This window comes from Zingiber officinale, chromosome 5A, assembly GCF_018446385.1.
Source record: "Zingiber officinale cultivar Zhangliang chromosome 5A, Zo_v1.1, whole genome shotgun sequence".
NCBI classification, from domain to species: domain Eukaryota; kingdom Viridiplantae; phylum Streptophyta; class Magnoliopsida; order Zingiberales; family Zingiberaceae; genus Zingiber; species Zingiber officinale.
The window spans coordinates 34,681,512-34,704,028 of NC_055994.1; the positions used below are offsets into that span (position 1 = coordinate 34,681,512).

At 37.1% G+C, this 22,517-nt stretch overlaps 1 protein-coding gene across 1 annotated transcript; it reads right to left on the reverse strand.

Moving 5' to 3' along the window:
* Nucleotides 1–769: 769 nt before the first annotated feature.
* Nucleotides 770–2,054, reverse strand: LOC121982745 (NAC domain-containing protein 2-like). Its single transcript, XM_042535833.1, has 3 exons — nucleotides 1,852–2,054; nucleotides 1,448–1,764; nucleotides 770–1,357 (listed from the first exon to the last, which is right to left on the reverse strand). Exons 1-3 carry the CDS (start codon nucleotides 2,027–2,029, stop codon nucleotides 905–907), a joined length of 948 nt encoding a protein of 315 aa, XP_042391767.1. The 5' UTR covers nucleotides 2,030–2,054; the 3' UTR covers nucleotides 770–904.
* Nucleotides 2,055–22,517: the final 20,463 nt, after the last annotated feature.

Genomic DNA, 22,517 nt, shown 5'->3' on the forward strand with positions numbered 1-22,517 from the left:
TTTTAAGAGTGATATCCATGCTCATACCCATTCTTATTCCATAATACAATGATTCCCATTCGGATTCTTATTTCTAGGAAAGAACCAAATGTCCCCTAAATTTTCTCTTGGTTACATATGTTTTTGAATTTTTTTTAACTAAGTATTCAGTGTATTTTTATAATTGGCAAAGGGGGAGAAACATGATAAGTTAAGTAAAAATTATAAAACACCCCCTGTAAAAATTTGTGGGAGAGGTCAAATTAAGGGGGAGTAACAAAATGCACTTACTTATGATGCTCATTTCATTAATAAAATAAGCAAGGTGCTCATAATGAAATGAGAATCATTTTCAAAAATGCAAAGTGCCCCGAATCCCATGCACCATCAAACCTTTAACACCTACCATATGAAAAAAGAATGCTTACGAGAGAAGAGGAGCTAAATGCTATGCTAAAGATGCCTAGATTGTTTGGTCATTGGAATGGCTAAAGAAGATTCCCTTTCATAAAAATAAGGAGGTATAGTGTTTACACATCAAGTGCCAATGCCCCTTTTGATTTCGAATCTATGTGGGCCCTAATTCTAAATAGATTAGGGCAAACTGACCCAATACAAGCCTTTCTTTATATGGATTAAAATTGTTTTACTTATTAAAATTCAATCGAATGGTTAATTTAGCTTAATCCGTACCCTCTAGCTATTAAACTTTTTCAAAGATAAAAGTCATGAGATGCAAATTATCCATTTAAAGAAAAAAAAGAGTAATATTTCTATTTTATCTCCATAAATTATATATATATCACAGCCTTTTCTATTATCGTTTCTCAAAAGTAGTTTCTCCTCTCTTTTCTCTATTCTAAAAGTGGTTTCTCTTCCAAAGCATTATTCCTGATCTGTTCCAGTGGAAGCTCGCATATTTTGTTTAGTGCAGTCCCCAGTGCGAGTTCAGGAGCAATTGCTTGTCTATAAAGTGCGGCTCCAGAAAGCTGGAGCTGTTGGAGTCCAACTGTCCTACCAAGTCACTACTGTAGCCACCATATTCACAGTTCTGCCTCTTCAAGTTCCCTTCCAGCATCGTCCTCTGACGCTTCACCAAGCTCTCGGTGTCGTCGGAGGCCAGCGCAGATAGATCCATTGGCTGTTGCAGTGGATCATCCAGGTCGGTAATGCCATTAATATGACTGTTCGCCGGCGCCGTTTGCATATTCTCAGGCGAATCGCCGACGAGCGAGTAGTAGTAGTCTTTGAAGCTCCACGAACTGGCTACGTCGTCGAAATACGTGCTTAGTGTTCCTTCCCGATCCTTCGTCGACGTAGCCACCGCTTGGAGATGATCGTTCTTCCTGTAGATCCGGCAGAGCACCCACTCATCCAGCTGCGTTGGGAATTATATATATGTGATTATCGAGGAGATGGAGATTTGTTGTAAAGACGTGAAGATTCATTGTGCATAATAATAATATACCCTCGTGGAGGAGTCGGTGATCGGTCTCGCAGGCCTGTAGCTATCGGCGCTGTGTGCACCGGCGAGGCGGTACTCGTGCATGATCCAGTTAGTCTTGGCTCCCCTGGGCGGCTTTCCCCTGTAGAACACCAGCGCCTTCTTCACCCCGATGGGTGCCTGCTTGCCCCCAGCCTTGCCTGATCTGTAGATCGGCTTGTCGGTCCCGGTCGCCTTCCAGTACCCAGAGGCCGCCGCCCGGTTCGGCCGGATTCCATTCGGGTACTTGCGGCCGCGCGGGGTGATGAAGTACCACTCCCGCTCCCCGTACGTCGCTTTGCCTGCACGAGAGAGAGAGAGAGAGAGATCGACGTGAGTCGTGGCGTTCAGCCACCCAACAGGGTTTGGGTCAAAGCGTACTAATTAACCTGGAAGCTCCCACGGGTCGTGCTTGTAGATGTCGACCTCGGCGACGACAGAGATGGGCCAAGGGGAGGGAGCGGCAGCGTCTACCTGGCGGCGGAGGTAGTGGAGGACGAGCTCCTCGTCGGTGGGGTGGAAGCGGAACCCCGGCGGCAGCGATACGGGCTTCGGCAGCAGCAGCATAGCGGTTGCAAGGAGTAGGAGAGAAGGAAGGGTTTGGAATTCCTCGAGAGGGCGGAGGGAGACGACGTATTTATCGTTCCCCGTCTTTGCCGTTTACTTGAGCGTAATGTCGATTTTACCCGCATAAACCACCTGCTCGATATATCCTTAGAATTAGATACGCGAATATTTGCCCATAAAATAAACAGTTGGACGTGTAGGGCGGACGCTTCATGCATGTGTCACGTAAACATGAGTTGACAGTGTGCATGGGAGTGCGTTCGTTTGGATCAATTTTATGAATATGACTTACAACAAATTAATCAAGGTAGATCGTTACAATGTGGTCCCTGTCCGGATATTTAAAAGAAAAAGTGAGATTTGGAGTGCTGTGATGAGAGTATTAGTGCACGTCATTAGTTAGATTGGATGGTTTGACAAGTTAGTGGCTAGGCGAGCCTAATTATCTTGACTTGCATGCTGCGGGTGCTTTTAAAGAATGATCACGTGTCAAGGCCATGCACCTCCACGCGTGTTGTACATGCTCGGGCAAAAATTAATTGGCCAAGCTATATGTGATGCTTGGAAGGCTGTGATTGGGCATGGCGATTGCTATTCTAAGTATTAAGTTTTTGATAATAGTACTTAACGAAATTGAAAGATGAATGACTCATTTTATTTCTTTGGTATAAGTCTTGATTCCGTATCTTCTTCCTTCAATGGATAATAATACCCTTGTTGGACATGGGGCAGACTATATTTAACCTTGTCCTAGGTCCGCATCTATACCCAAATTTACACTAGAGGATGGTACCCGACCAACATAAGATGAATATTTAACAAGACCTAATCCAACCCACCATTTTTTTTAATAAAAATTAATATTTATTCTAAATTTAAAATTTTATTAATTTTTTAAAAACAATATTAAAAATTTATTAATTTAGATTTTATCTAGTACACTTCAACATTGATGAGAATCAAAGATGACATAATATAATTAACTCCTCGTAGAGCGACACAATTTAAGATAAATCATAGACGACCCCAATCATAACCTATTTATGAAGTTTTTGGTATTGGTTTCTGATGAGGATATAGATTCACTGATTACAAATTAACGTGATATATATTATTCATTTATTTAATATTGATGACTTAATTTATTGCATGACTATCTAAAAGTTCACCCAAATGGTATATATGAAAATGTATGTACTCATCATGGAGTAACCTCAACATATGGCTGCCAATCTCAAATGACAAATTTTAATGGGTAAGTGCATTAAATTTATACACTGCAATAAATGTGATTTTTTGTAGTGCATAATTATACTATCCGAAGCACATATTACACGCCGCATGACTATAAATTGTTAAAAGTCATAAAACACCGATAGTATGTATTGTGCGCTATGATTAAGAGGATTCATAGTGCGCGGCGCACACTACAATTAAGATTATTTGCAGTGTACGGTGTGCGTTACGATTAAGATAATTCGCAGTAGGCGGCCTGCTGCGATCAAGACAATTTGCAGCGTGCGACACGCTGCAATTAAGATAATTCACAACGCGCGGTGCGTTGCGATTAAGACAATTCGCAGCGTGAGGGCACTATGATTAATACTATTCGTAGTGCGCGGCGTGCTACGATTAAGACTATTCACAGTGTGTGGCACGTGATGCAGTTAAGAGCAATCAAAAGCAATCACACATAAACCATAATACCACATGCAATTATAATATCATACACAAATTATAATATTATATGTACACAATTATAAAACTAAAAATCAAACAGTTATAATATCACATTCAACAATGAATATCACCTAAGTAAAACAATCCAATCTAGAAATAAAAAAATTATTTAGTAACATAATTTTTAGTAACATAATTTCTTTCCTACAAAAGAGTATATTGTCATTACTGTCACCTTCAAACTCAAGTGTAATTCCAGCGTAGAGAAAAGCTCCCAAACTCTGACCAGCATTTTCAAATAGCTTAATATGGATTGAATTTGTAGGCAACCCTTCCAGTTTATAAAGTTTAGAGACCTCATGGCTAAGCATGGTACCAACATCATGGTTTAAATTACAAATTGATGCCCCAATATAAATAGGCAAGCAGCTTTTGATGAAGAGATAACCTTCTGATCCAACACCATGTCCAGTCCATGATCTTGCTTCTGAATGGTATCAATATAGTCGCATGCCAATACCAAGCACCTACAAGCAATTAGAGACTTGATATTGATTCTGACACCAGGATTTGAGTTCTACAAAAAAACAAGAGGAAATTTTGACAACTTGTCAGAGATAATTGGAAACTCTTCGTGCTAGTGAACAAAGATTCAAAGAACGCTTACAATGCTTCTTTTGTTATTTTTTTAATAACAATAGGTTCTTATTGAAAGGAGCTAGAAAAGGGGCCAGTAATGCAGATTAAATACCTTAAGGTCGAAAATATGTTGCGCAAGATCTTCAATCGAGTATATATCATGGTGTGGTGGAGGATTAATAAGACCAACACCACTAGTAGAATTTCTTATGACGACAGCAATATCACTAATAACTTTATGGCCTGGAAGTTCACCTCCCTTGGCTGGGTTGGCTCCCTACACAGCAAGATAAGTTCATAAAAACAAAAGGTAATGATAAGAAAAATAAAAATTAGAAAAATATGGCCTCACCAAATTGCAAAGGTATTCATCATTATAGATACAAAGACATAATTAGTGCTCTATGGCTCAATATCCATCTGTCAATGAACAGAGATTCATAAAAAGTAGGAACTTACATTTCTCCGAGGGAAAGCAAATTTTTGGGAATTAATTGGAATTCTACTTTTTCAAAGAAAGCTAGTTGGCCAGAACACGCTACTAATTTGTTGCTCAGGTTAGGGCATCGTAACTATTTAAAATTGTGAGCTTAGATTCAAATAAAATAATGTGGTCCTTTCTTTGGTGCATCTCATATTGAGATTTGGGAGCTAATTCATTAAAATTCACGACCAAATCCTCAAAAACAAGACAAAAATCATAATTAAGAAACATTTTTTTCCAACTCATCTGTACTCTCCCACAATGAATCAACGCCATTTCGTAAACAATAGTTAACAATTAATATATAGAAAAATATATTAAAATACCAAGTATCCATTAAGAAAAGTGACAGGGCATAATAATTTTTATGATTTTTACTTTGTGATCGAAGGAGAGGGCAAAGCAACACCGCCGTGGCTAAGCATGGTCCTGGAGTCATCGCAGTTGGCCACCACGATCAGCTTTGTCCCCACCATGGCCACCACAGCCGTCGAACCCATCGTCCTCTCCGACTCTCCATGCGCCGTTGCCTCCACCTCGCCATCCAGCCTCGAGAAGCTTTCCGTGATAATCTCCCTCTGCCACCCCTCTACACAAGGCCACCCCTCGACCAACACTTCTTCCGCCCAACAAAACATGCATCCGCTCGTGGCACAGTTGCACCACTCTCGCCCCGCTGTGCCCATTGTACACACCGAAGAAGTCGTACCTCAACAACCCACCTCCCTCGACAAATCCCGACAATGGAATTTCCCGGAGCAAGGGGTGCTTCCGCACACCCCTGCGCCCCCTTGTCTCCACCACTACACGGGAAGGGGAGTCATGTCTGTAGCGGTCATTGGAATTTGGAAAACTTGTTTGTAGCAGCGGAGAGGTGAAGCGGCGACCTCAAACTAGAGATTCGCATGCGGCGGCATTCAATGCATGAGATCAACGGATGCGGGCTTGGCGGTGTGCGTCTTCGAGTAGGGCCCAAGCCTAGATATCAATGTCGAGGACGTGAGGAAGCTAGCTCTGGACTTTGGTCTTCTTATGCACCTTGTTGATGAAATCTCGAGATTCAGTAGAGATAGATTCGACAGAGAAGGCTTTGGCAGAGAAAGATGTAAGAAGAAGAATAGGGAGAGAGAAAGAAATAATATGAGAACAATAAAATATATTATTCATTGATATATGTCCTAAGGACAATACAATATATAATGTTTAAAAAGTACTTGGTCAATTGACCAATTAATAAATAATAGAATTATTTTAAGAATAATTATGAAAATTATTCAAATAATTATAATAAAATTATTTGAATAATCTAAATACTAATTTGATTTGATTTAGTGATTTGACGTTGAGTTTGCTTGCTAACTTGTTGAAATGTTGTTTGGATAATGACTTTGTAAAGATATCAATCATTTGATCTTCAGCAGAAATATAAGAAACGGATAATTGCTGAGTTGTCACACGTTCACGAACAAAATGAAAATCAATTTCCATATTTTGTATGGGCATGAAAGATTAGATTTGCTGTGAGATATGTTGCTCCAATATTATCGTACCAAATTTTTGGTGCAATATTTGATGCAAGATGAAGTTCAAAGAGAAGTGATTGAAATCAAATAATTTCTGACGTTATATTTGCTATAGCTTTATATTCTGTCTTAGTGCTTGAACGAGATACTGTAGGTTGCTTTTTCAAATTCTATGAGATAAGATTTCGTCCAAGAAATATTACATATCCACTAGTAGAACATCTATCTTCAGGAGAACTTGTCTAATCTGCATCACTATATGCATGTAAATCTCAAGACGATTGGTGATATAAAAGAAGACCATGTAGAATAGTACCTTTGAAATAGCGAAGTATTCTTTTTTATATTATCCTAATTTTGTTCAATTGGAGCATGCATGAATTGACAAGTACGATTGATCACAAAAGTAATATAAGGGCGTGTGATAGTGACATATTATAAGACTCCAACAATACTTCGATAAATCTATGGATCAGACAGAGCATGAAAGGATGAAGTTGGAAAGTTGTTTATAGCAATTGGTGTAGAGACCGGACGTGCTCTATCCATTTTGGCTCTTTGAAGAAATCCAGTAATGTATTTGCTCTGAGAAAGAAGATAGTCATCCTCATGTGGAATAAGCTCAATACCAAGAAAAAAACGAGCAATACCCAAATCTCGAGTAGGAAATTCTTGTCTGAGAAGACTTAATAAAGTTGTGATACCCTTATGATCATTGCTAGTTATTAGAATGTCGTCCACATAAATAAGAAAAAATATTATAGATCTATCATTATATTTGTGAAATAGAGACGAGTCAGTCTTTGATCCAAAAAATTCTTGAGCTTGTAACCAATTACATAGTCAATGAAACCATGCACGAGGAGCTTGTCGAAGACCATATAAGAATTTCTTAAGTTGGCAAACATGAGATGGAAATTGTGGATGAATGAACCTAGGTGGTTGTTTTATAAATACAGTTTCCTCAAGATGACCATGGAGAAACACATTTGAAATGTCCAATTGTCATACAGACCAATTAGAACTAAAAGCTATTGATAATAATAGTCTGACAGATGCAATTTTGATGACTGGGCTAAAAGTGTCATTAAAGTCAATACCTGATTGTTGACTAAATTTTTTAGCTACAAGTCGAGCTTTGTGCCGTTCAAGAGAACCATCAGCTCGATGCTTAAGACGGAATACCCATTTAGAGCCCACAACATTCATTGAGGGAGTGCGTGGAACTAAACTCCATGTTCCATTTCGAAGAAATGCTTCAAATTCTGTAGATATTGCACTACGTCAGTTTGGATCCTTGCTTGCTTGTGTAAAATAAGTTGATTCAATAGATTTTGAAGAGACCACTAGAGCTCATGGAAGGGGATATCAAGTTACATTTGGTGGGCAATGCTCTTAAATGTCACTAATGGAAAGCATGCGATGAGGAGCATTAACATCTGAATCACTTGTTGATAGAGATGAGGAAGTAGGATGACATGGTGATGTAGATGATGGACTTGCATTATCCGAGGATCCAGAGCTAGAGAACATATTATCTTCAACCTGCGAGGCTTCCAAGATTGGAGCGGCAACCTGAGGTGATTCTTATGGTATAGGGGAGTTATTAGAGAGTTCCGGAGCAGGACCTAGGATGCCATCACTTCTGACAATATTAAGTGGCATCAAGAAGGTGCCACTTATATCTGGAGGAGAGATCGAAGAAGCTACCGAAAAATGGAATAGAGACTCATCAAAAGTAACATGTCGTGAAATATAAATTCATCCTGTTAGTATATGCAAGCAACGATAACCATGGTGTAAATTGCTATAACCAAGAAAAATACATTGTAGTGAACGAGAGTCAAGTTTGTGTTTAGAATAGGGGTGTAATCATGGATAACATGCGCAACCAAAAATTTGAAGGAAAGTGTAATCAGGGGCTTGATTATAAAGTTTTTCAAAAGGACACTTATGATTGAGCAATGGAGTAGGAAGTCGATTTACGAGATATACCATAGTGCTAACAGCTTCATCCCAAAATTTACACGGAACCGATGCAAGATGAAGAAGAGCTAAGGTGGTTTCAACTATATGTCTATGTTTTCTCTTAGTAGAGCCATTTTATTCTGGAGTGTGAGGACAAGAAACTCGATGAACAATTCCACAAGAGACAAGACGATGATGGAGAGTTTGATATTCACCTCCCCAATCAGAATGAAAAGAGAGTATTTTACGATTAAAATACCGTTCAACTTGAATTTGAAAATTACAGAATATATCAAATAAATCAGATTTCCTTCTTATAGAATAGAGCCAAGTATATTTACTAAAATGATCAATGAAGGTAACATAATATTGGAAACCTTAATTAGACAAAATAGATGTAGAGCCGCAAACATCAGAATGAATTATTTCAAGTGAAAAATTAGAAACATGATCAGATGAAGAGAAAGGTAGTTTATGACTTTTAGATTGCATGCAGGCCCTACATGAATGAGACGGAGAGGAGGTATGAAAGTAGGTAAATCATATCTATTAATGATTGGCTGAACAATACGAAAGGAAGGATGACCAAGTCAAGCATGCCAAGCTGGTTTATTTGTGCGTTCACCAACAAAAGCTTTGATTAAAGAACTCTGAAGATAGTAGAGGCCATTTTTGATTCTCCCATAAAATATAATAGCATTTGTTCCTCTATCCTTTATAAGATAATGATTATGATAAAACTCAAAAATGACATTGTTATCAAGACAAAACTGACGTGTAGAAAGTAAATTTTTAGTGATAGATGGAACATGAAAGACATTGTGCATGTGAAAAGTTCGATTAGATAAATGAACATATGTGTTTCCAAGATTAGCAATTTGCAAACTTGAACCATCGCCTACTTGAACCATATTTGAGCTATAATATGACATTACGTTTGTAAGGATATTATAATCTGATGTGACATGATGAGTTGCTCCAATGTCAATATACCAATCAGTAGATAAAAACGTCGGGGTTTTACCACAAGTAGGCACAGATGAGAGGACTTTAGGATATACTTGTGAAACAGATGGTTGTCTTAAGGCTGTAAGACCACCAATGAAATTTGAGTCAAATGGGCTAGGACATTGAATATCAAAATGTCCAATTCTGAGACAAATTTTACATTTTACCCGAGACCAATCAAGTCTTTTAGGGTATATATTTTCAGTATGACCAACGATGTGACAAATCTGACATCGGTCTGAAATTTACTTTTGGCCTCTTTGATGTTGTTAAGTATTTGACATCTAAAGTAAAAATAACTTATCTAGCAGCTGCTGTTGGATGACGTCATAAGAAAGAGCTTCTATCTTGTGGTCGATAGCCATGGAGAAAAACCACAGAGACAGAATCATTAAGGAGCTTTTTTTTGGAAGAGAAACACAGAGATTGAGGAAGAGGGAAGAGAAACAAAGGGATTGGCAGCGGAAGAAAACAGAGAAAAATAAGAAAAGTAAAATACGTAGGAAAGAAGAAGAGGCTGAGGGGAAAAAATTTTAAAAAAAAAGGTTCACCATTTATTGGATCTCCGCCTCAAGAATTTGAGGGAGGATAAAAAGAGATGACTCTAATACTATGTAAGAAGAAGAATAGGGAGGGAGAAAGAAATAATATGAGAGCAATAAAATATATTGTTAATTTATATTTGTCCTAAGGACAATACAATATATAATGTTCAATAAGTACTTGGTCAATTAACCAATTAATAAATAATAGAATTATTTTAAGAATAATTCTGAGAATTATTCTAATAATTATAACAGAATTATTAGAATAATCTAAATATTAATTTGATTTGATTTGGTGATTTGATCCGGTCAATTCTGGTAATTCTCTTTTGTCTCTTTTAAAGGATTCGGTAGAGAGAGCTTCAGCGGACAAGGGTTCAGTGGAGAGGATTTTGCCAGAGAAGGGTTGGGCAAAGATTTTTAGTGAGGAGGGAGTTTAGTGTTGGAAGGAGATGTTCGGCGGTAGAAATAGTTCGGGGAGAAAGAAATTAGGGTTGGGCAGAAAGGATTAGATAAAAGACTTGTAAAGCGGTAGGGATTTTTTTTAACACTATTAACAGTGCATATTTTTTGCACACGACAAATAATATTTATTGACATGTTTAGATTCGGGTTGGAGAGTTAAAAATTTTCGGATTGGGTTGGGTTCTGGTTGACTCGGGTTGACCTAAATATAGGGTTTAGTGGATTTTTTTTTGGGTTAAATCGATTTTTATTTTGAAAATTAAGATATTTTTATGTATATTAATATTATGTTTGTATGATAATGATGGAGTATTGAGATAAAAGTAAAATATTATAAGGGAAATAGTAAAAAAAAAAAAGTTATTTTGAATCAGATTTTTGGATTGGTCAGGTTGGTTGGGTTCGACTTCAGGTTTAGGGGTTTTGGGTAGAACTCAGGTTTGGATCGGGTTGAGGTTGGGTTAAAAAAAAAACTGAACTCGACCTAAACCGATCTTATCCACCCAAATTGACACTCTTATAAAAGACACAATAATATCTATCATGAATGAAGTGTGTTTTAGAAAGAAGGGAAAGAAGAGAGAAATCGGAATATGCATAGTAATAATAATTGCATTATAATGGCTTGGTTTCTGGGCTGGCCATCAAGTGTGTTTTTCGATTTATCTTGGTGGTCGGTGGGAAACTTCCGTGGGACCGAATCGATCACCCATAGGGATAGTCAATGTGACTAACTGAGATTATCATTTTTTTATATTTTAGTATCTGTTTCATATATTTACTAAGATATGGCATCAGAGCTTAAATCTATATGTTTTCATGAATTTATTATCATTGACTAATGATTATAATGTATGATCCTGTCCAAAAATGATGAAAATAGTGAAGACTGTGAACTGAAGACGTTGCTCTACTATTAACTAAATGAAAACTCCGTAATATCTTGCAATACAGAGAGTGTTAGTGTCGGGCTGGGGAAGAGGTCCCGACGTTGGCCCTAGGACACTTATGTCAGTGATCAGTTTGTGGAGTGGAAATAGTGAAGATGAACAGTAGCAAATTAAATGAGCGTGTAAAATTATAGAACATCACATACTCTCACCAATGAATGGACACCCTATTTTATAGTGTCATTGTTGTATTTATGCACACATCTCAAAGTATTTACATACTTCCTAAAGCGTTCCTAAGAAGGACATGCCATAAAGTGCTTCTGACATATTTCCTTAAACGAGTCCGCAAATCTTTATGATTTGACAGATTGGAAGCTTCTAAAATACGATTTACTTGCAGGATATTCTCTGTCTTTTACTGCACAAACTTCCAAAAGAATACAATGTAGTAGGTACATGGGGCTCACGTTAGGCTGATCAACCATCACTTAGGGAGACCGCCAGCTCGTCCTTATGGAGTGCAGTCTATGACTTGGTCTTCACTCTACTGCTTCCTTGGCCATAAAGACACAATATGTCCAATAGACCGACCTCCCCGATCGGCTGATATAGTCGGTCGAGTTTAGGAATGCTAATCAATGAAGCTTGCTTGCCCGTCCTAGGTTGAGATAAATTGTCCGACCGAGCAGGAGGCCCGGTTGGACAATCGCGCTCGACCGGCTAAGTGGCTAGTTCAGGCATGTCGTTTCAATCACTTCTTGACTTTGACCTCCATGACAGCCAGTCTTCCTTATTTTGACCTATTTTTTGGAGGTCCATCTTTATCATCATATCACAAACCTTCCCTTTAAGTCTAGTCAAAGGAGGTTATAAGTTTGAATGACCAAACTTTTAGTATTATAGGCACTTTTCCTTTCTGACCGGACATTTTGCTCTCTTGGCTGCCTCTCGGTCTAAGCAACCACTGCCTTTAAAGTTTCTCCACTAATTCTTTACTCAACCGGGGGTTTTTTGGTATGACGCCGCCCGGCTTGAATGCCGACGACCCTTGATTGTTTGCTATCTTTTGTCTCAACTTTTTCCTGAACGACCTCTAATTTTGCTTAGTACTTTTCTTATCACGGCTTACATCATCTTAATTTCTCAGAGATCGATCAAATCCACTACTATTATGCAAAGCATGCTAAGTATGCTTTTTCATTATGTGCATGTTGATCATCTCCACTCATCATAAATACATCTTGTGATTGACTACCACGTGTCACATTCTTGCACCGTCAAATATTTAATGTGATAGACGACTATTAAGATTTGATGTGACAATTACCTTTTCAAATTTAACGGCCCAAATCAAATTTCAATTTTTTAAACTCTTGATCAGAGGATCCCGAACAGTCGATGATAAGGTTTTCAGAGCCGTTATGTTTGAGCCTCTGCTTATAAATAGAAGGCAATAATATCCATCATGAATGAAGTGTGCTTTTGAAAGAAGGGAAAGAAGAGATAAACCTGTATATGCATACTAATAATTGCATTATAATGAAGTACGTTATGTAAAACTTACAGGTTTTAAGATCTATTTCATAAAATATATTATCATGTTTATTAACATGTGGTATCAGAATCTCGTTAAAGAAATCTATATGTTTTCATGAATTTATTATACTGAATTATACATATATATATATATATATATACACACGCGCGCGCCCAACATGAAACATTTCTTTTATTGATCACGCTGAATAGATAAATTCGTTGGGTAATATATGCAATTAATCCTTCATTGTATAATAATGTTTAGTGCATGATATAATAAATTTATATACATGTATATATAAATTTATGTACCGTTTTCATACTGTTTATAAATTTGGTTAATGATTATAATGTACATGTATGTTTTTAAAGATAATTAAGATTGCTTATGATTATGATATAAATATATGCATGATTTTTATGTTAATTAAGATAGTTTGTGATCATCACAGTGAACAAACTAAAATAATTAATTATCATGCATAAAATAATCATTTATTTATCATTCTTACAAAATGCCAAAAAAATGATAAATAAATGAGGTTCATTGTTAACTAAAATTATGAATTTCCCCAAGGGAAAATTAAATTTTTTATGATTAGTAACATAAAGGAAGAAAATTAAAATTATGGAACCAAATATATTTTGTTTATCTAAAGATGATATTTATATTTGATTGAAGGTTTTAATTTCTTAATGTTGATATGGGCAGTTATTACCCACACCAAAGGTTGAGCAACCACTATGTGAAAATCTGGAATAGACTTCGCAACTGTTTACTTCGGCAATCAGTATTTGTGAAGTAATATATTACAATCAACTTCGATAATAAATTTGATATAGTAAATACTATTTTAGACTTCATAGATTAAAAAAGCGGGCCTCACTTTTAATTTTATCTAACATTTTACTTCGTAATATAAATTAGATGTAGTAATAAGTCACAATATCAAATTAATATATCTAAGTGTTGAAGTAATAAGTTTGAACCGGTTTAAAAAATTTTCCTTGTTGAACCGGTTAATATTTTCCACGCGTGAACCTTAACCCTGCGCCCTCTTTATTTTTGTCGCCATTTCTCTTCATTGCGCCCCTCTTCCCTCTTCATGATTTTTCGCCCGACGCACACCTTTGCCCGGCGACCTTCGACTCCCCCCACGACGGACGGAGATCCACTTCACCCAGCAACCTTCGAGTCCCCTCTCCCTCCCTGACGCATGGAGATCCTCCTCCCTCCCCGATGCACGGAGACCCTTTCCTCTCTACAGCGCTAGGTTTTGATCCCTTTCCGAACTCTTCTTTTCTTTCCTCTCTGCCTCTCCATTATAGTGAAAGGAAACGTTGAAATTGATTTGTCATGCTTTTTGAAATTTTTCTCTACAACCCACAAGTCAGGTTTCCCTTCTTTTCTTTCCATTCAATTTCCGAAGATGCTTCAAAGAGGACTATGTTATAGTGACAAATCAATTTCCAAATTTAGATAGGTTGTAGAAGATGTAAAAACACTTTAAAGATGTAAATTTTGTCAAGATATAACTGCAAATATTTAGGTTTTTTTTTGTTAATGTGTAGAGGATAGGATGTGCCAGATTAGTGAGAACTCCTACTAGTTTCATGTTTCTTTTGTAATTTTATTCGTTCTATCTTCTTGGTTCAAAGCCTGTAAATGAATAAAAGTTATAAAGTGATATTAGGAAATGATGTTTCCATCAAATTGTTGCTCCCTTTGATTCTCCCTCCTCCATCTAATCATCTGGTTCTTATCTCAAGCTCCTGTTATACTAATCTTTCAAACTATCTCACAAAGAGTAGGAGAGGTAATAACAATTTCAATTTGGCTCTTTCCCAGCAGCTCAAGCCTTTTGGATAAGTGATCATTGGTGAAACTTAAGAGAATCAAACCAGATATCAATCAAAGTACCAACTAGAGAAAATGAAGAGAGAAACCTTTAGTTGCTTAGTAATGAAAATCTATATATCAATATACAAGTAGATATGTGCTCCAAAGGTTCTATTATTTAGTTTTTTGATCATTCATAAAGTGCTTTAGTTCTTATTCTTGTTAGGTTTTTTTTTGTTATCTATAGATGATTTTGTTGATTTAGTCTTTGGTATTGTGATTTTTTTATAGTGCTTGTAGAGAATGCTTCTCTTGCCTGTGTCATGAAAGCCTCAAGGATATCTTGTTGTAGCATGTGTTCTAAGAATTTCATCTCAACCATGACAATATATGAAAGTCGCACATGACTTCTAAAATTTAGTGTCACTATATGATTTTTGTGTGTTTTCATTTTTTTTTTGTCGAATGACTTCTGGAATTGAGTGTCACTATATGATTTTTGTGTGTCACTATATGACTTCTTGCAATAGATTTTACAAATTAAAATTTCATGGATTTTACATTTTGAACACAAATGTTATATTTTTTTTAACTTTTGTTTATTCACTTTAATGTCTTCAGATTTTAACCCATTTGTTTGGAGATTTTACTTGATTGAAATGAATATTGGTAAACTTAGATTTACGTTTTAACTGATAGAGATTTTGCTTTTGTTTAAACACACTGGTATATTAGTAAACTTAGATTTACGTTTTAACTTATAGAGATCCATCAAGGTGAAATGATCTATACTGCTCAAAATATAAAGTCTAAGGATATGAATGAATTCCAAGGATCTTTAGGATCACATTAGTGTTTCTCACTTAATTTTAACTACTAGGTGTCTATTAAGGTGAAATGGCCATTTCACCTTAATAAAGTGTAGATGAAAGTTTGAGGATATTGATGGATTCGTGGGACTTCCAAGAATATATTAGTGTAATATAAGATCTTATAAGGAACTCAATGCACAAAAAATCATATAAAACATGCACAATTAGCATAGCAGATGCACAAAAAATGGACCAGATAAAAGGATCGCAGGAAAACCCAAGCTTCATTTCCAAATTATTGAAATTACTCTCTCATTTGATCAGGTACCAGAATTTGGCAGATTTGCCATAAATCTTAATTAGTTTGGTGAGTCATTACAGTATTGAATCCTGAAAAAGCCAATTATCATGGCTAGGATCCAAAGTACAGGATTCATGTTGAGAACTGGAACGAACTTCTCTTATACTCAATATTACTGATGTAGTGAGAAGATAAGAATAGCTACACAGTATTCAAATTACAAGTACTCTCAAATAAAGAGTTAAATGAAAATTGAAGACATGCCATAATTAATAGAAGAAGATCTGATCGTCTTGTTTTAAAGAACTCAACAAGTCTTTACACAAACCAACTGTCAAACTAGAAGAAACAAAAAGATCAGAACAAATATCATTCTTTAAGAATTCTGTGCACGTTTGTAGTCTTAATATTCCTTTCTTCTCGTTGAATGTCAGTCAAAGTTTATCCAGTCCTATTGCTTTAGTTGCTCCATCGCTCCTTGTTCCCCCGGTATGAGTGCCTTGACAATGGAATTGGCAATCGGAGTCTTGAACTCTTGTGTTAAGTATTGGAATGTATACTAAAAACCTAACTTTTTGTATAAATATTTATTTAGAAATAAGAATCACATTGGTCAATATCTACATTTATATGCTAAGTGTAGTTGTTCAATTAATTTATATTATAGATAACATGGTGTGTGGTGTCACACACAGAAGATCATGTTATCAATTCCTTATAAATTATAAATAGTAGCTCACGACTAAGATGGATAGGAACAAACCATTGGAATAGTCATAGTGTAATTTGGTATTAGTTTATCTTGACTATAAAATCACTAGTACACTTTGAGTGTATTTAGCAGGACCATTTAAGGTAAGTTCTTTTTATACTGACTTAATAAAAGAACAAGACCTTTGTTATTATAGAAGTGTGTGCTCTTAATCCCGATATAATAACAAGCACGTGTACTTAGTATTTATTTCTTTAACTTATCAAAGGGTGAGATTTAGCTCGATAAATCAAGAGGCCCGATAAGTTGGGAAATGATATTATTTATAGTGTGTGTTGTTGATTATAGAAGGAAACTGTGTCCTAGTAATCTAAGTTGATAATGTCCCCAAGGGGAGCTCATAAGGATTGTCATGTAAACCCTGCAGGTGGACTTAGTCCGATATGACAATAAAGTTGAGTGGTACTACTCTTGGAGCAAAATATTAATTAAAGTGAGTTGTCAGTAACTCATTTAATTAGTGGATATTTGACATCTTAAACACAGGGAGATTAACACACTCATGATAAGAAGGAGCCCATATAGTAATATGGGATTAGTACGGTAGTTCAATAATAACTCTTTAGTGGTATGAGTTATTATTGATAAACTCGAGTTGGGTGTTCGGGGTGAACACGGGAAGCTCAAGTTCATCAGAAGACCAAAACAAATTCCTCCTCTCGGTCCCTGTCGTAGCCTCTTATTTATAAAGTCTTATACCAACTCATATCCACCTTCTTACCCACCTTAAGGTGGTCGGCCAAGACTAGCTTGGAGCCCAAGCTAGGGACGGCCAAACCAAGGTGAGATGGTGGCCGACCACAATAAAATAAATAGGATTTTATTTTTTAAAATCTTTTCTTATGTGGGAGCTATGGTTTTAAAAGTGAGTTTAAAATTTAAATCTTTCCTTTTATAGTTTTCTACAAAAGATTAAGAGAAATGTTTGATATCTTTCCTTATTTGTAGTTAAAAGGAAGATTTTAATTTTTGATAAAATTTTCCTTTTATGAAACCATCCTCATGGCTTTAAAAGAGAGTTTTAAAATTAAATCTTTTCTTTTATAGCTTTCTACAAAAGATTAAGAGAAAGATTTGATATCTTTCCTTATTTGTAGTTAAAAGGAAGATTTTAATTTTAGAGAAAACTTTCCTTTATGTAAATCATCCACATGTTTTAATAGAGAGATTTTAATTTATAAAAGTTTCCTTTTATAACCAACCATGAAGGAAATTTAAAAAAAAAATCATTTTAAAAATTTCCGGAAACAAATTAGGATATTTTAATTTTGTGTTTCAAACTTTCCTTGTTTGGAGGGATTAAGGTGGCCGGCCATATATAGTTTAAAAAGAAAATTTTTATTAAACTTTCCTTTCATTGGCAAGGAGAATAAGGAAGTTTTTATTAAAACTTTCCTTATTTGCCAAGTCCAAGGAATATAAAAGAGAGGGTAAAGGTGCCTCACCTTACATAACATATCATCTAGTATTCCTCTCTTCTATTCCTTGGTGGTGGTCGGCCCTCTCTCCCTTCTCTTCTCCTATTCTTCTTCCTTGTGTGGCCGGCGACATCTTCATCTCAAGGAGCTTGGTGGTGGCCGGATTTTGCTAGAGGAAGAATAAGAGATAGGAGGCTTTGTTTCTTTGCATCCCTTAGAGCTTGGTTGGTGGCTGAAAGTTCTTCATCTCTTGGAGATTAGGAGTGGCCGAAACTTGCTTGGAGAAGAAGGAAGCTTGGGTGGATTCTTGTCTCGGTAGATCATCGCCCACACGACGCCTGAGATAAGAAAAGGAATACGATAGAAGATCGTAAGGTCTATAAGCTATAAAAGGTATAACTAGTTATTAAGTTTCCGCATCATAACTAGTTCATCCTTTTTGTTTAGATCTTGAAATACCAAATACAAGAGGCAAGTGATTCTAGGTTTCGAATTTGTGATTCGAATTTGTGTTTCTTTTATTTTTTTTGATCTTGTGATTCGATTGTTCTTAATGGTTAAACCTAGGGTTACTATAAGGAGATTAAATATTGAATTTCTTTGAAAGGATTTGTCGAGGCAGTGGTGGATGATCCCATATCCAAGAAGACCTAGTGCCTTGCCATGTTTGACCTGGGAACCAATCTCTGAAATAAATATTTAATCGAATTTGTAACATGGGTGGATTTGGATCAATAATGTTAAGCATCGTTTGCGATCCAAGCCTAAACCACTAAGAACATATAAGTTGAATTTAGAATCAATAATGTTAAGTTCCGTTTGCGATTCCAAATTTAATTTCTAAAGAACAAAATAGGTTATTAGGAAAGGTTCAGGACTTGTATAAAATTTTTATACAAGGGAATCGATACGATATTAAGAGTAGTAACCAACATTAAGAAGAGCTTATTCTTTTTTGTGTTAAACTATTCATCCTCCCCTGTCTGATAGGTTTCTAAGTCTATTCAAATGATTACTAATTCCACTTGGGTAGACACTAGGCTAATTTGGGCGATCGCTAGCTCTGATGCCAAAGAATCCCGCTCAACCTTTTGAGCTGCTAGCTCTGATGCCTTGGTGGTTAGCTCAGTAGCATGGGCAACTTCTTATGTTATTAGCTAACTAGATAATTGTGTATTCTTTTCAGTCTGCTCTATCAACTTTGTTTGTGTTTATGCTCGAAGACTTGCCTCTATTTGAAGTTGAATCTTAATAGAATCTAAGGCGGTCTGCAATTGAGTTTCTCTCTCGAGCTCAGTTTTAGCTAGCTTTTGAGCTTCCTGAAGATGAGAAGATATCTCCTTTATTTTTAGGAGTCCCTAGTACCCACCAACTCAGTAGTCTGTCATTTTAGCAATTCATTTTCTTGGGCTAGATTATACAATTGCTGAGTGACATTCACACTAATAGCCTAATGCTGAATAACAAACACAGTGATGAGTAACTAATGAAAAGAGGAAAGTAATCAATTAAAGTGGTAATACCTTGGTTTGTTCATAAGCAAATTCATCTGCTAGCGCCTTAGGGGAAAGCTCGCTAAGTTTGTTTTAGGCCTCTGACCAAGCATTTATCAAATGATCCCTTAACAAAATAGGAAGAGTAGGAGGTAGGGAAGAGTTAGGAGAAGGTGGAAGAGGTATAGAAGCTAGACAGAAGAGAGGAGGTAGCTTGCTAGATTCTTTTGGAACAATGTTGCGAGATGATCCTTGAGGAGGGGGTAAAAGGTCGGAAGTTTGAGAATCGCTCGATAAGGAGGGGCCTTTTCCAGTTTGGATAGGACTAGGTAATGCCAGAACAAGATAGAGAGTAGATAAAGTTGGCTCCAGAGATTATTCTCGCCTCTCTTCTAGAGCAATATCTTCTGATATAGTTACTGCTAGTCTTTTAGGAGAAGGAGCGAGGGTGAGCTTTCACCCCTTGCGTTTCTTCTTTTGAGCTACTTCTTACTCTGAAGGAACATCCTTCGATATGGATGGGGAGACATAGGCAGGCTCCCCAGATGTAGTAGCTGCTCTAGGTTTAGTAGCGTGACTGGAAGAGGTAGCTGGGGGTAGGCCTCGCTCGGCCAACAACTCCTATTCCTTAGTGCGAAGCTCCTCTTTAGAAAGGACAATTGCTTTATTGATCAAAGACTTTAAAGCATCATCCACTACACAAAATAGAAAATATCTCAATTAGTGACAATATAAAAATTAAATTATCAAAAATTTCCAAAAGAATAGGGTAACTTCTTCGGGATAGGACTTAAGCCAAAAAGATAAAAAAAAAGTCATCTTGCAACCACTGATGATTCTTAAATAGTTGGATGCTCAATTTAGGGAGATAAGAGACATAGATCGGATTTTGTTTAAGCTAGGTAGGATCTGGAAGAGGGGGAAAAGAAGACTGTCAAGTAGTAGACCAAGTGGCGGAGTTGGGCAACTTCATAAAGAAAAAACAAAAGAGATTTACAGCTTTTGATGGAGGATGGCATGTCTTTGAAAAAAACTTCCTTCGGGCGGGATTGGAAAAGGAAGGTCCCAGATTATGATTTTTTGGGATAGGCAAATAGGTATAGCTTTAGGGAGTGGGAAGAATGTCGAACAAGAAAAATAACATAAACATCCCCACATGTACCGGAAAGCATTCAGGACAAATTACTGAAGGGGAATGTGAAAGTATTGACTTACTTCTGAGAAAAATGGATGAATAGGGAAGCACAAGCCAACCACTACTTGGTCAAAGAAGAACGTGATGTGGTTATCAGGAGGAAGATGAGGATGCTCATCCGGAGAAGGAAGACAAATTTGATAACTATGAGGTATTCCATATTTGAAATAGAGATGAGCTCGATTGGAAGCATCAAAACTGGAAGAAGTAGAGGAATACCAGGGAACGAAGCATTCTTGGTCCATGATAGAAGGAAACCTAGCCTGAAGGTGAACCACTTACTGAGTGTTCTGGTGTTTGAGAAATAAGAAATGCAGAAGAAGGAAGATCGCTGTGAGGAACAGAGCAGAGATGAGGGGAAGCAGTATGTGAAAAGTCGATGTGGTCTAGGGTTTTATAAGGAGAAGTTCAAGCATTGCTGTTAGATTGAAATGGCCCATGTAAGGATGAGTGTTTATTGACAAAGTTGAACGAATGTGTCATTGCGCTTTACAAGAAGAAGGATGTTAGTGGACGTCGTAGAAGGGACACAAGGCATGCACCCATGGATAAGCCTTTATAAGGGATGTGACAAGCGAAGCATTGGGTATCCAAAATATCCTTTTCACACATCCTCGGTACTAGAATTAGCAAAGCATAGACCATTTTTGAAAAAAATTACTAAGTGTGTGAGGCAACAAAAACATGAGCTGTAAGAGGGCTTTAAGGAAAAACAAGCGAATGAGAATAAGAACTAGAGTTCAGCCAGTTTCGAGCTTCATTAATATGTGATAAGATTGACCTGTAGAAATACATTTAATAATCCCTCCAAATTCTCTTGTGCTCATGATTATTAAAGATATAAAAGTTGCTAAGATGGATAAACTTCTCTTTTAGTGCTCGCCACAAGCACAACATCTCGAGCATAGATGCTCTATCCGTTTCGCCTTTTCTCATTCTTTTTCAATTATAGCCCGAGCTTGTTTCAGTTTCTCCTATTGGTGCAATCGACCTCCAAGGTTTTAATGTCTAACAAATATGTTTAAGTAAGTTTAATGGAGTTTGATCATGGGAAGTCCTAGTCGTGGCTAGGCAAGGGTGGGAAGTCAACCGAGTGACTAGTCCTCACTGTGGTTAGGCAAGGAAAGTCCAAGTTACAGGATAGGCAAGGGAAATCTCAGTAGATCATGGAAGTCAGGTGGATTTGATAGGTTTGGGGGACCTGATCCCTGGATAGCCGAATACTGAGCCAAGGGAAATCTCGGCAGATCGTGGAAGCCAGGTGGATTCGATAGGTCTGGATGACCTGATCCTTGGGTAGCCGAATACTGAGTTTTGGTAAGTAAAGTCAGGTGGAGAAAACCTTAGTCTAAAATACCCTAACAAAATAATAATATGGTTTAATGGACGAATAACCTTAACGAAATTTTTAGAAATTTTTAAGAATTTTCTAGGAATTTTTTTGAGCTCGTATGACGTATTTAACGGGGATGAGTTTATTGGGCTTGGAGGAAGCCTATTTGGAGTACCCACTTAAGTGGGAGTTGATTAAGGAATAAACTTAAGGTTTAATTGATTATACCTAAAGTATAAAAGGGAAAACCTAGGGTTTTGCCCTCATTTTCTCCTAGCCGCCGCTCCTTTCCCCTCGCACCCGGGCCCTCTTTCCTTCTTCCACCTCCCCTCGCCGATCCCCACCTCGCGAGCACCATCGTCTTCCCCAACTCAGCGTTGGCATCAATCGTCGGCTGGCCTTGTGCCCTAACCGTTCCTCTTCACCCGGCTGCCTTCATCCACCCAAGCTCCTATCCCTTCTTCCTCGCGTCTTCACCATTGCCACCCGATCATTTGACGCAGTGCCCTAGCCTGTAGTCGTCCCTTCATCGGAGCAGAACCAACGGGCGGTGCCGCTAGCCATCGCAAGGGAGTTGGCG